At 48.8% G+C, this 12,509-nt stretch overlaps 1 protein-coding gene across 2 annotated transcripts; it reads left to right on the top strand.

Moving 5' to 3' along the window:
- Positions 1–720: 720 nt before the first annotated feature.
- On the top strand, positions 721–11,290 carry Synpo2l (synaptopodin 2 like). 2 transcript variants are annotated; one of them, XM_047554503.1, is made up of 4 exons: positions 721–967; positions 2,374–2,525; positions 2,974–3,488; positions 7,591–11,290. In XM_047554503.1, the coding sequence occupies exons 1-4, from the start codon at positions 863–865 to the stop codon at positions 9,762–9,764; spliced, it is 2,946 nt and encodes a 981-aa protein (XP_047410459.1). In that variant the 5' UTR covers positions 721–862; the 3' UTR covers positions 9,765–11,290. The 2 variants fall into 2 exon arrangements, with proteins under 2 accessions (XP_047410459.1, XP_047410461.1); XM_047554505.1 differs by lacking the exons at positions 721–967; positions 2,374–2,525; positions 2,974–3,488 and adding an exon at positions 5,071–5,218.
- Positions 11,291–12,509: the final 1,219 nt, after the last annotated feature.

Below are 12,509 nucleotides of genomic sequence, written 5' to 3'. Positions count from 1 at the left end.
TGACTTGGGAGGCTGAGACAGGAGATTCGAGTTCAAAGCCAGCTTCAGCAAAAACGAGGCACTAAGCAACTCAGTGAGACCCTGTCTCTAAATAAAATACAAAATAGGGCTGGGGTTGTGGCTCAGTGGTCAAGTGCCCCTGAGTTCAATCCCCGGTACCAAATAAATAAATAAATAAATAAATAAATAAATAAAATAAAAAGGGTTGGAATGTAGCTCAGTGATAAAGTGTCTCTGGATTTAATACTTAATACTGAAGAAAATAAATACTTGCCATTTCAGTGATTAGTATACTATGTGGTGGGCAAAACAAGCCTGGCATGGTAACAAACTCATACAGCAAAAGGACACTCTTTGCTGGGAGTTTGTAGACATTTCTTGCCAGCTCTGGAACTGAGCCACTCCTGCTCCTGCCACTTTGACCTGGTCTTTGAAGGAAAGCAGTTGGGATTAGTTCATGATCATATCAGGGAAGGCACAGTCCCTGAAAGGGTGTACAATAGTTTTAGAGCCCAGAGAGCTAGTACTCTGAGTCCTGAGTTAAAGGCCCATGCAGTAGAAGGGGAGACATGTAGGACAGAAGTTTGTGCTATAATTAGCTCTAGGAGTAGCACAGCTGGGAGAAGAGGAGGAGAGTACAGCCTGCAACTATTTTGAGCACAGCTCCGATTGACGGGACACGTGTGCTGGACTGTACTGATCCCAAGGCCAAGTTGTCTGCCTGTGGTGCGTGGTGTGGGGGGGAGGCCTGGGGCAGCAGGAGCAGGACAGCCGAAGAGGCAGGCCGGACGGGGTATCAGCACCTCAACTTCTCTCCCTGGGACACTCTCCAAACGCCGGGGGCCATAGGCCAAGCTGAGCGATGGGTGCTGAGGAGAAGGTGCTGGTCACACTATCAGGGGGAGCTCCCTGGGGCTTCCGACTTCAGGGGGGGGCCGAACAGAGGAAACCCTTACAGGTGTCCAAGGTAAGGGAGAGCCCCTGAAATGAAGTTTCAGGGAAAAGGGAACCTAGGGGAACTTGGGAAGAGTCATGTGGTGGCCAGTGGGGAGATGGGTAAGAGGGGGCTGTGAAAAAAAAGGCTGTGGGTAGGTGGGCAGGTGAATAGGGAAGCATGCTCAAGTCTGGAAGAGGGGGTAGTATCTGATTACAAGCTTCTTCTAGGGACCTCCTAGTAAAAACAAAATTCCTGGTTTCCGGAGAGTTGAGAAAAAGAAGAGCTCTACTTCAGTTTCCTATAGCACCATAGTCTGGTCATCCAGTGCTTGCTCTCCTGTGTGTATCCCTCTACTCCAAACTCTAGGAATGTAGGGAAGGTTCTAATTTCTCTCTGACTAAACTGATATGTGACAAGCTGAGGTTGCCTCGCCCAGCCCAGCCCTGCCCACCCCTGCCCTGCCTTTCCTTGCCCTGCCCTGTCCTGTCCTGCCTTGCCCTGCCCTGCCCATGCCTTCAGTGCTCCTCTTTCCTTATGTCAGTTCCTTTCTCTCACTAGACAACACTTTTTTCAATGCTGGAAGGGTTATGGCAATATCCAGCCTCTCAAATGAAGTCATTAACCTTTCGGTTTCACCCTTCAGACTTAGTTTTCTGAACTGTAAAGTATGGGTAATAATAGTACCTATTTCATAGAACCATTCTAAGAATTAAGTGTAACAATGCATGTAGCACAGTACCTACCACCTTTGTAAGAACTCAACAAATGGTAGCCACGTGTGCACACATGAGACACACACACACACACAAACACAACCTCCCAGAATCCAGCTGGTCTGCCTTGATCTAGAATACTTCATTTCAGTACTGGGGATGAAACACAGGGGTACTCTGTCATTGAGCTACATTCCTAGCACCTTAAATTATTATTATTATTTAATTTTCTTTAATTTGGAGACAGGTTCTCCTAAGTCGCTGAGATTGGCCTCAAACTTGCAATCCTCCTACCTCAACTTCCCAACTCTCTGGAATTACAGGCATGCACCACCACAGCTGGCTTTGATCTGGAATACTGGTCTAAAATCTTAACTTGTAATGACACCTGGGATCTCAAGGCTTAGAAAAGAACTATTGGCCAGCAGAGATATTGCCCATGAAGGAAAGTCTTGGGAATATACCACCATCTCTAGTACCTCTTTCATATGGTTTTCTCCAAACCCCTTTCATTCAGTGGTTACCCCACCTCCTATCATATGATATATTTCTCCCACCAATCTGCATTTTCCCTCTAGGTAGTCTTTCTCAGCTATAGTTCCATGCGCTCCCCACCCTTTGTACTTTGTGAAATAAAATCCCCTCACATGGGTCCTTCCTGCTTTCCTTTCATTCTTTTCCCTCTGGAGACTTTCATCATTTACAATTTCTCCTCCCTCTCAGATCCGAAGACGGAGCCAGGCTGGCAGAGCAGGACTCCGAGAGAGGGACCAGCTCTTGGCAATCAATGGAGTTTCTTGTACCAGCCTCTCTCATGCCAGTGCCATGAGCCTCATTGATGCCTCAGGGAATCAGCTTATCCTCACTGTGCAGCGGTATGGACTCCTCCCTTCCTTTTCCTCTAGTCCAGGGCTCCCCTTCTCTGTCTGAGCTCTGTGTCTCACTGACCAGGCTTAAAAAACTAACAAGTACCTATTTTTGCTCATATGTTCCTGCTGAGAAATAAACATTTGCATGTCTCCCCAAAAGTTTGAATGTATCCACAAGTAAAGGATGGGGTGTCATGTAGGTGTTTGAGTGTTTGAGTGATGGATCTACTTCAACCCCTGCCTGTATCTTCATTATGTCTTCCTCAAGCCCATTTCTACTCACTGTCCTCCAAGAACGTTTGCTTCCTATTTTGTCTTCAGATCTTCACTCTTACTAGCCTAGCCATTCCAACTGTGTATAGTCCCCTTTCTCTCTTACCTCTTCCCCCATTTCTTCCAGATCACTTTAGCTGTCACACAGACACTCTCAAGTTCTGTCATCTTTCCCGTTCAGGGTAGCAGATGAAGGACCTGTGAGATCTCCATCCCCTGGGGAGCTTCAGGTGCTGTCACCCTTATCTCCATTGAGTCCTGAGCCTCCTGGTGCTCCAGTTCCTCAGCCTCTTCCGCCTGGGAGCCTTCGCTCACCCCCTGACAGTGAGGCTTACTACGGAGAGACAGACAGTGATGCTGATGGTTCTGCCACCCAGGAGAAGCCCCGCCGGCCCCGCCGCAGAGGCCCCATGAGGCCCACCCCTCCAGGAGCCCCACCTGATGAGGTCTACCTGTCTGACAGCCCTGCAGAGCCAGCACCTGCCAGCACTGGCCCTCCCAGCCAGGGTGACAGCCGTGTGAGCTCCCCATCTTGGGAAGAAGGGACAGCCCTTCAGCCACCCCCAGCTGAGGCACTGCTGTTACCCCATGGTCCACTCCGGCCTGGCCCTCATCTCATCCCTATGGTGGGACCTGTTACCCACCCAGTGGCAGAAGATCTTACTACCACCTACACCCAGAAGGCCAAGCAAGCCAGTGAGTGCCTGAACCCTTTTATTCCTAACCAGGATCTGATGCCTAAATCTATCTCCATATACACACATTCTACCTACCTTATGCCCCTTAGATGCAGTCTCTGGGAAAAGTAGAGAAGAGTGATGAATGAAAGGGGAGAATAATTATTCTAATGGTCCCTATTATTTTTACTGTTAATACCAGTGTAGCCAAAAGGTTCAGGTGCCAGCGACTCAGAAGTCTGAGGCAGGAGGATCACAAGTTCAAGGCAAGACACAGCAATGTAGTGAGACCCTGTCTCAAATAAAAAATAAAAAGGCCAGGCACAGTGGCACATGCCTGTAATCCCAGTGGCTTGGGAGACTGAGGCAGGAGGATAGAGTTCAAAGCCAGCTTCAGCAAAAAGGGAGGTACTAAGTAACTCAGTGAGACCCTGTCTGAATAAAATCTAAAATAGGACTAGGGATGTGACTCAGTGGTCAAGTGCCCCTGAGTTCAATCCCCAGTACCACCCCCCCAAAATAAAAAAATAAAAGGACTAGGATGTTACTCAGTGGTAAAGTGACCCTAGGTTCAATCCCTAGTGTGTGTGTGTGTGACACACACACGTATATATATATATATATATATACACACACACACACACACACACACACACACACACATATATATATGATTATATGATACAGGTAGTTCAATCAACATAATAACAGAATAAGTGGGGAAAATAGAAATGAGGTTTGGTGGTGGTTACTGTTGTTTTGTTGTTCTGTTAGTTTCCAGGAGGAGTGAAGGCAAAGGACAGACACAAGGCAGGGGAGTATTTGGAAGCTAGGGCAAGGCTATAAGAACTCCTTACAAGTGTTATTTGCAGGCATGGTATCAAAACTACCTTTGACATTTGTAACTTCATTTGAGATTCCTGGGAACTGAGAGGCTATGGGATGATCATGAGATCCCTAGGAAGTGATAGAGGGAGGGATCTTTGGCTCCTTATCTCCGGAAAGAATGTAGGTCTGGACAGAAAAAGCCAGTTCCACTTATCTCAGGCTCTTTGCTATTTTTGATGTGAGCTGCAGAACCAGATCTAAGAGTGAAGTTTTTCCCTGTCCTATGCCTCCCTTGCTTCTCCCACAGAGACTTTTTGGTCACCTCTGAAATCTCAGGGTTCCCCTCTAATTTTCATCTTTCTTTCCTTTCCTTCACTACTCTGATCCTGTTCCATACACGTTTGTGTCTCTAAGTTGAGGAAACTAAGGACATAACAATTTAGAGTCTGACATCCCCAAGAGTGTTCAGTATCCCACAAAGAAATTCCAGATGCATACTCAGGATCCCATAGTTATCCCCAGTTCTCATTTTAGCGCCCCCTCCCTTCCCATCATGCCCGGTGAGACTGTAGTGGCTCAGGGATATTTTTAATCAAGTAGACCTCATTGTCCAGTGGGAGGGGTGGAGAGTAGGGGAGCCAGGTGCCCATGTCCATCACACCCGGACTTGTGGGGCAGCCAGTGGGGGGGGGGGGCAGGCTCCAAAAATAGCCTAGTGAGCTCATTCAGCTGCCAGCTCTGAGGACAAGACAAAGGGGCTTTAAAAGGCGTGGGGGATGGATCAAGCTGGTCCTGCTCCAGCCAGCACTGCCTTTCTCGGCATGGAGACCTTTGAGCCCATCAGCCAAGAACCCCTCAGCCAAGCCAGCTGTGACAAATCCCCAGGTCCAGTTCCTGAGTTCCAAGACCCGTTCTATGCAGGTACTGCCCTCCCACATTTTTTGAGAGAGTTCTGGGGTCTAGAATGGAAGGTGATGCCTCAATAGTTAAAGAAGGGTGGATTTGGGGGAAGATTATATTCTCTTATCCCCTCTTCCTCTTCCTTTTTGCTGTCTTCTTCCTTTTCTCAGGAATGTGTCACCATCCCTTTCTCAGAATGGGTTGATGTTATGGCCACATGCCAAAGGGGTTTGTGGTCACATGAGCTAAAGAAAACTCATAGGAACGGTTCATGTGTGTGTAAGAAAGGAGGGAGTACATTATGAATACAGGAAGGCATGCATGTGTGAATCTGTGGGAAAAGATATGTGTGAACAAGAAAGTATCTGAACACATGGCAGTTAGTGTCAAGAAAGCTTTGAGAGTAAAGGTTGCTCATAGTGGACCATAGCAATGTGTTAAGTGCTAAATTTACTTACATTATCACACTTAATCCTCATAGCAACCCTATGAGGTAGCCATTATCATCCTCATTTACAGATGAGGAAACTGAACTTCAATGAGGTGAGTAATTCACCCAAGAACCAAAAACCTGAAATGAACTATGACTCCAGTGCCTATTCTTTCTGAAGTACTATTCTGTGTTGTAGAAGTTGGGGTGAGAGGAATGAAAGCCCTAATTAGAAAGGAGCTTAGTGGCTGGGCAAGGTGGCACATGCCTGTAATTCCAGCAATTTGGAAGGCTGAGGCAGGAGGATAGCAAGTTGGAGGTTAGCCTCAGCAACTCAGTGAGATCCTCAGCATCTTAGTGAGACCCTGTCTCAAAATAAAATAAAAAGGGCTGGGGATGTAGCTCAGTGGTAGAATGACCCTGGGCTCAATCCCCACTACTAAAAAAAAGAAAAAAAAAAAAAGAAAAAAAAAAAACTTGTAATCATTTTTTTTAGTTGTAGATGGACACAATACCTTTATTTTATATATTTATTTTTATGTAGTGCTGAAGATTGAACCCAGTAGCTCACATGTGCTAGACAAGTGCTCTACCACTGAACTACAACCCCAGCCTCAAGAACTTGGTGTCCTGAGTGAGTGGAAAGTAGATGGAATTTCAAGAATTTTTCAGGAGGAATTGGGTACCACAGGCCAGGCAGTAGCCATGTCTAAGGTCAGATCTTAGCAACAGGACAGCCTCTCCCATTTCCTAGCTCCACCTACCCAGGCCCCACATGGCATGCAAAGCCCTGCCCTGGTTCTCTTTAGCACATAGTCTCTATGTGACTGCCTGGTGGTGGCAGCCTGAACTCTCTACCTAAAAGGCCTGGCAAAGGCATAGGGGGGTGCGGCAGTTCTGACTCCCAAAGAAACCTATCTCATTCCCATCTCCATCTTGGGGAAAAGGACAATATATTTACCTGATGACTTTGAGGCATCCTACAGATTTGGAGGGTTGCCTTGGAGAACAGCACTCTGGCTTTTCCTGCATCTTGGATCTGACACTGCCCCTGGCTGTGAGTAGAAAGGGGTATGGAGCACAGAAGAGTCGTCTGGTAGTTGAAGGGCTGAGATCAAATCTAAAATTCTGTCTAAGCTGTTAGTAACAGGGTCTCTGCAGGTGAAACTCTGGAAAGAAAAACTACCTGGAGGGGGTGGTGTGTGAATGTATTTGAGTGACTATGTATTTTTGTGTGGGCACATGTGTATTTGCATATGTGTATGTGAGGTGTTTGTAAGCTGGAATATACCTGAGTGAGAGAAGAATACATGGGAGAAAGTATGTTCACAGATAACTTTCAGTAGACAGATATTCTTGTTGAAATGTGTGTAATGGGAGTTATTTCTAGAGTGTTTATGATATGCACTACATGAGGGAGATGGAACTGACTGAAGACCTCATTGCTAAGAAACCTGTGTGTCTTGGTCCTGGGGGTAACAGGTGGGAAGAGGGCGTAAATCCCCAGCCAACAGGGTCTCTATGGTGGTAGAAAATTGTCCCTTCTCATTTTTTCTCTCTCTGGGACCTGCCTTATTTCCCATTCTGCCTTGGAGAGTAACACCTCCCCACAACCTCAGTCAGGAATGGGAGGCAGGTGAGGAATGTGTGGGGTGGATAAGGGAATCTCTCTGGAAAGATAGGGACAGAATAGAGGAAGAAAGAAGAAGAGCTATGGTCACAGCAGTCAGGACAGCCAACTGGACTGCCTTTCCTTTAACTGTCCTTGGTTTCGCCTTTCACGCTCCACTCTGCCCCCAAGTCAGAGGACTGATAGGCAGGAGGCATTGTGGGGTCTGGCCAGTGAAAACAAGAGGTGGGAGTTGTGAGGGAGCTGGCTTGGATGAGAGGTGAAAACTTTGGAGAGCAGGAATAGAAGAAGTCGTGAAACCCCATTAATCAATCTACCTCTTGGCTTCCTCAGAACTGCAACGTGCAGAGAGCTTACAAGAGAAGAGTGTGAAGGAGGCCAAGACGAAATGCAGGACGATTGCATCCCTGCTAACTGCAGCTCCCAATCCTCACTCCAAGGGGGTGCTTATGTTTAAGAAACGGCGGCAGAGAGCAAAGAAGTACACCCTAGTGAGCTTTGGGGCTGCAGCTGGGACAGGAGCTGAGGAGGAGGACGGCATCCCCCCAACGAGCGAGTCTGAGCTGGATGAAGAGGTCTTCTCTGATGCCCGCAGCCTCACCAATCAGTCTGACTGGGACAGCCCCTATCTGGACATGGAGCTGGCCAGGGTGGGCTCAGGAGCATCAGATGGCCAGGGCCCGGGGCTCCGAGGGCAGCTGAGCGAGACCTCTGGCAGAGGGGTCCAGCTCTTTGAACAGCAGCGCCAGCGTGCAGCCTCCAGCACCCAGGAGCTGGATCGTGTGGGTCCGGCAACCACGTTCACTGTACAGGGTCTGCAGTCACCACCTCGGGCCCAGAGTGCTCCCCCAGAAGCAGCTGTGCTCCCTCCCAGCCCTTTGTTGGCCCCTGTTGTCAGCCCCAGGCCTTTTCTCCCAGATGGTGGAGTCCCCACCCCAGCTCTAAGCATCTTTAACAGGTCAGCTAGGCCCTTTACCCCGGGTTTACAAGGGCAGAGGCCAGGTACCACCTCGGTTATCTTCCGGCCTTCAGGCCCCAAGAGGGCGAATGAAAGTCTGGGAGGTCTCAGCTCCGCCCCAGCTCCCTTCGCATCATCTCCGCAGGGGCCCACTTCTCCGCCCAGCTTCACCACAGGGGTTTCCAGCCACGTGCCCGCCTCAGGTTCCTCCAGCACCCCACGCTCCTCGGGCCCTGTGACGGCCACCAGCTCGCTGTACATCCCAGCCCCCAGTAGGCCTGTCACACCCGGCGGAGCCCCAGAGTCCGCCGCTCCTCCTAGCGCAGCTGCCATGACCTCCACTGCTTCTATCTTCCTATCGGCGCCTCTGCGACCCTCTGCGCGCCAGGAGGCGCCGGCTCCAGGCTCGGCAGCCCCTGAGCCCCCCAGCGCTCGAGAGCAGCGAATCTCTGTGCCAGCTGCCCGCACCGGCATCCTGCAGGAGGCCCGGCGCCGTGGGACTCGGAAGCAGATGTTCCGGCCGGGAAACCAGGAGACGAAGAACTCTCCCAACCCCGAGCTGCTATCGCTGGTGCAAAACCTGGATGAAAAACCCCGGACCGGCGGTGCTGAATCTGGTCCGGAGGAGGACGCTTTGAGCCTCGGAGCTGAAGCCTGCAACTTCATGCAGCCACCAGGGGGCAGGAGTTACAAGACCCTGCCTCACGTGACACCTAAAATTCCTCCTCCAGTAGCTCCCAAGACCCCACCCCCCATGACTCCTAAGACTCCACCCCCCGTTGCACCTAAGCCGGCTTCTCGAGGGCTCCTTGATGGGCTAGTGAATGGGGCGACCCCTTCGGCTGCAATCCCTGAGCCACCAAGGCTGCAGGGCAGGGGTGGGGAGCTATTTGCCAAGCGGCAGAGTCGGGCCGACAGGTATGTGGTGGAAGCTACACCTGGTCCTGGCCTTGGCCCTGGTCCTCGGCCCAGAAGTCCATCTCCTACCCCCTCACTGCCCCCTTCATGGAAATACTCACCTAACATCCGTGCCCCACCTCCTATTGCTTACAACCCATTGCTCTCACCCTTTTTCCCCCAAGCTGCCCGAAATCTCCCTAATAAGGCCCAATCTCAGGGACCTCGAGCAACTCCCAAACAGGGCATTAAGGCTCTGGATTTCATGCGGCATCAACCCTACCAACTTAAAACTGCCATGTTCTGTTTTGATGAGGTTCCTCCAACTCCTGGCCCCACCTCCTTAGGGACCCCCAAAACTGCCCGAGTTCAGGAGATCCGTAGATTTTCCACTCCAGCACCCCAGCCCACTGCAGAGCCTCTGGCCCCCACTGTGCTTGCTCCTCGAGCAGCCACTACACTGGATGAGCCCATCTGGAGGGCAGAACTGGCCTCAACCTCTGTTCCTAGCCCAGTCCTTCCTCCAGAATCTCCTAGGAGCCTTGGGGCCACCCCCAGCTCCTGTAGTTTCCAGGTGGCCAGGCCCAGATTCTCAGCCATCAGAACAGGATTACAGGCTCATGTGTGGAGGCCTGGAGCAGGGCATCAATGAGCAGGGAATTGGTCCTAGGACCAAGGAGAAGTGGAACATCCAGTTACTTCTCCTGCCCTATCATACCCACTCTCTCAGGCATCAGGAGGCTAAATTCCCTCAGACCAGAAATAGTTTTGGAGTTAGTGTCCTGTCCCCCAGCTTCATCCTCACTTCCTCACCTCCCTACTGCTTTCCAGCCTATTATTTGCTTTGGTATCTTTGCCTCTCTTTGTCTCTGTATACCCTTGCCGGGAACTCTCTTTATCTCCTGGTCTCTCTATCCATGTGCCTCCACAGGTCTTTATTTCTTTACATTGGTGCTTTCTCTGTGGGTCTCATTTTAATGTTTGGTGAGAAGCACACAGAATATAAGTAACCACTGGGACCTCGGGAAGGAGATTCCCACCAGCAGGCAGCCAAGGGACTGTACTGACCCCTCTTTGCTCTACCCATCCCCGTTCTTCATTTTGCTTTCCCAAGGTTAGTTGGCATATTCCTAGGTGTGTATGTGTGTGTGCCAGTGTGTGCACGTGTGTGTGACCACGATCTGACCTGGCAAGTGATAAGATGTGCCACAGATGTACTCTTCTGTCTGAGACAAAAGTAAGAGGGGACATCTAAATAAAGACCTTAAGTGGGTCTTTTCCTTGTGCTGACAGAAGGGTCAGATATCCCTACTTGGAATCTAGCAGGGAGAAAGAGCTATACCTGAGAATAATTCTTAGCATCTGTAGCAGGTGCTGCATCTTGTGAAACTAATGGAGTATGACAAGACTGAAGGACTGGGACAATTTGCATAGACTAAGCTAGACCAGGAATAGAACTAAGAATTCTTCTGTTCCACTGCATTTCACGAAATTAGCAACTAGAGGTCCATGAGGAACAACTCAGTATTCAGGAAGTAAAAAGGGAAAGAGAGAGAGAGAGGGAGAATTTCTTCTGAGAATGAACAAATTATTGGCTTCATTGTTTCATAAGCCTAAAACTGAAAGAAAGTCTGGGGAGAGTGAGATAGAAACCAGTAGCAGAGCAGAAATGAGTGAAAGTGATTGAGCCACGGAGAGAAGCATGGAGAAGGCAGTGATGGCAGAGAAACCCCACAAGAAGCCAACTGAAAGCAAGAGGGGGACTGGGAAAATTTTTGAGGAAGAAGTATTTGTTAATGTGAAGGGGGATGATGGTGGGAGGGAAGTATGAGGGTGTGTGCTGAGTGTTGAAAGAAGTGTTTGTGACCATGCTATCTCCCATGAGTCTGTCCTTCAGTTTGTCTTCTGCAGCTTGTCATGACTATCTGGGAAAGGACAGTGAAATACCCAGAACCAAAACCTCTTTTCAGTCCTACTCCATTACTTAAAAGCCTAGCTTTTATTCCTTTTCAGCTTCAGGTCCTAATTTCTGATCCTAGAAGAGTATGGATTCACCTCTTACCAAGACTACCACCAGCCACATTTGCTGTTTGATCTGGAAAATGATCATTTCCTTTGCATATTGGGTGTGAGTCACAGTTCTTTGGTTTGTGCACAAGAATAAACTTATGCCCCATACCTTCTGTTTCTGTTATCTCTTCTGATTTTATACTCAAATCCTGACCCCACCTTGAATGTCTCTGACCCATTACTCTAATTCAGTTTCAGATTTCTGTCTCCAATCCTGCCCTCCATTTTTCACTCCTTTGCCCTTCATTCCCTAGTCTTTTGCTCCTCTCTATCGAATCTATTCTTCTTTGATTTAGCCACCTCCACCTCTCCTCTTGATTTCTTCTCACCGCAGTCTCCATTGGGTTTCTCCCCCTCTTTCTACTGCTCCATACTTTTCACACAAGGAAATTGAGAGAAGATGGAGCCATTTGCCATCAACATTTCCTGGCTCTTTAGAGGAAATATCCATGTTAAACATTCTCTGGGAATTAAATGAAGGAATGGTAATGCATGAGATGAAAGTGGGAAGGGAGAGGGAAGAAAGAAAGGTGGAGAAGTATGGATTGAGGCTAATAGAGAAGAAGGGAAGGCATTGCAAGCAGGAGAGACTGAGAAGGAAAGGGCCATTGCTCCAATTTTACCAGCAGAGGGCATATTTGTGCCAATAACTAGATGCTTCAAAGCACTGAGCCTAGAGACCATAGGCTAAATAGCCTTTCTTTACCCACTCACTCAGTAGTTCTAGATACTCAATCATAGGACATTAAACTTTGAGTTTGTTTTTCAGAGGTGATGAAATCACCTTTTGCTATTTGTAGTTTTTCTTCTAAGTTGCTTCCTTGGGTTGGGAGGGAAAATGGAAGGTGGACCAAAGATGAAGGATCTGGAAGCACAGCTGGTCTGGGCAGAAACCAATCATGGCGGGACTTTGAACCCCTATCCTGAACCCGGAAAGTATAGGATGGAAGAAGAGTATGATCAGGAAGAGTGGAGAGCTCACAGAGAGACAGGAGTATATTCTGGAAGCTTCAAAAACCATTTCCTGCCTGGTGCAGTGGTCCATGCCTGTAATCCCAGTGCCTTGGGAGACTGAGGCAGGAGGATCTCAAGTTCAAAAGTCAGCCTCAGCAAGAGTGAGGTGCTGAGCAACTCAGTGAGACCCTGTCTCTAATAAAACACAAAATATGGCTGGGGATATGGCTCAGTGGTTGAGTGCCCCTGGGTTCAATCCCTGGTACAAAAAAAAAAAAAAAAAAAATTCCTGAGGTAGCTGCAATGGTGTAGTGGTGGCTGTAGGATGTAGGAGTGTATAGCATCTGGTTATAGAACCTGAACAGAAGGTAGA

Source organism: Sciurus carolinensis, chromosome 5 (assembly GCF_902686445.1).
Source record: "Sciurus carolinensis chromosome 5, mSciCar1.2, whole genome shotgun sequence".
NCBI lineage: Eukaryota > Metazoa > Chordata > Mammalia > Rodentia > Sciuridae > Sciurus > Sciurus carolinensis.
The sequence above is the reverse complement of the archived record's forward strand: the minus strand, read 5'-3'. Positions and strand labels throughout refer to the sequence as shown.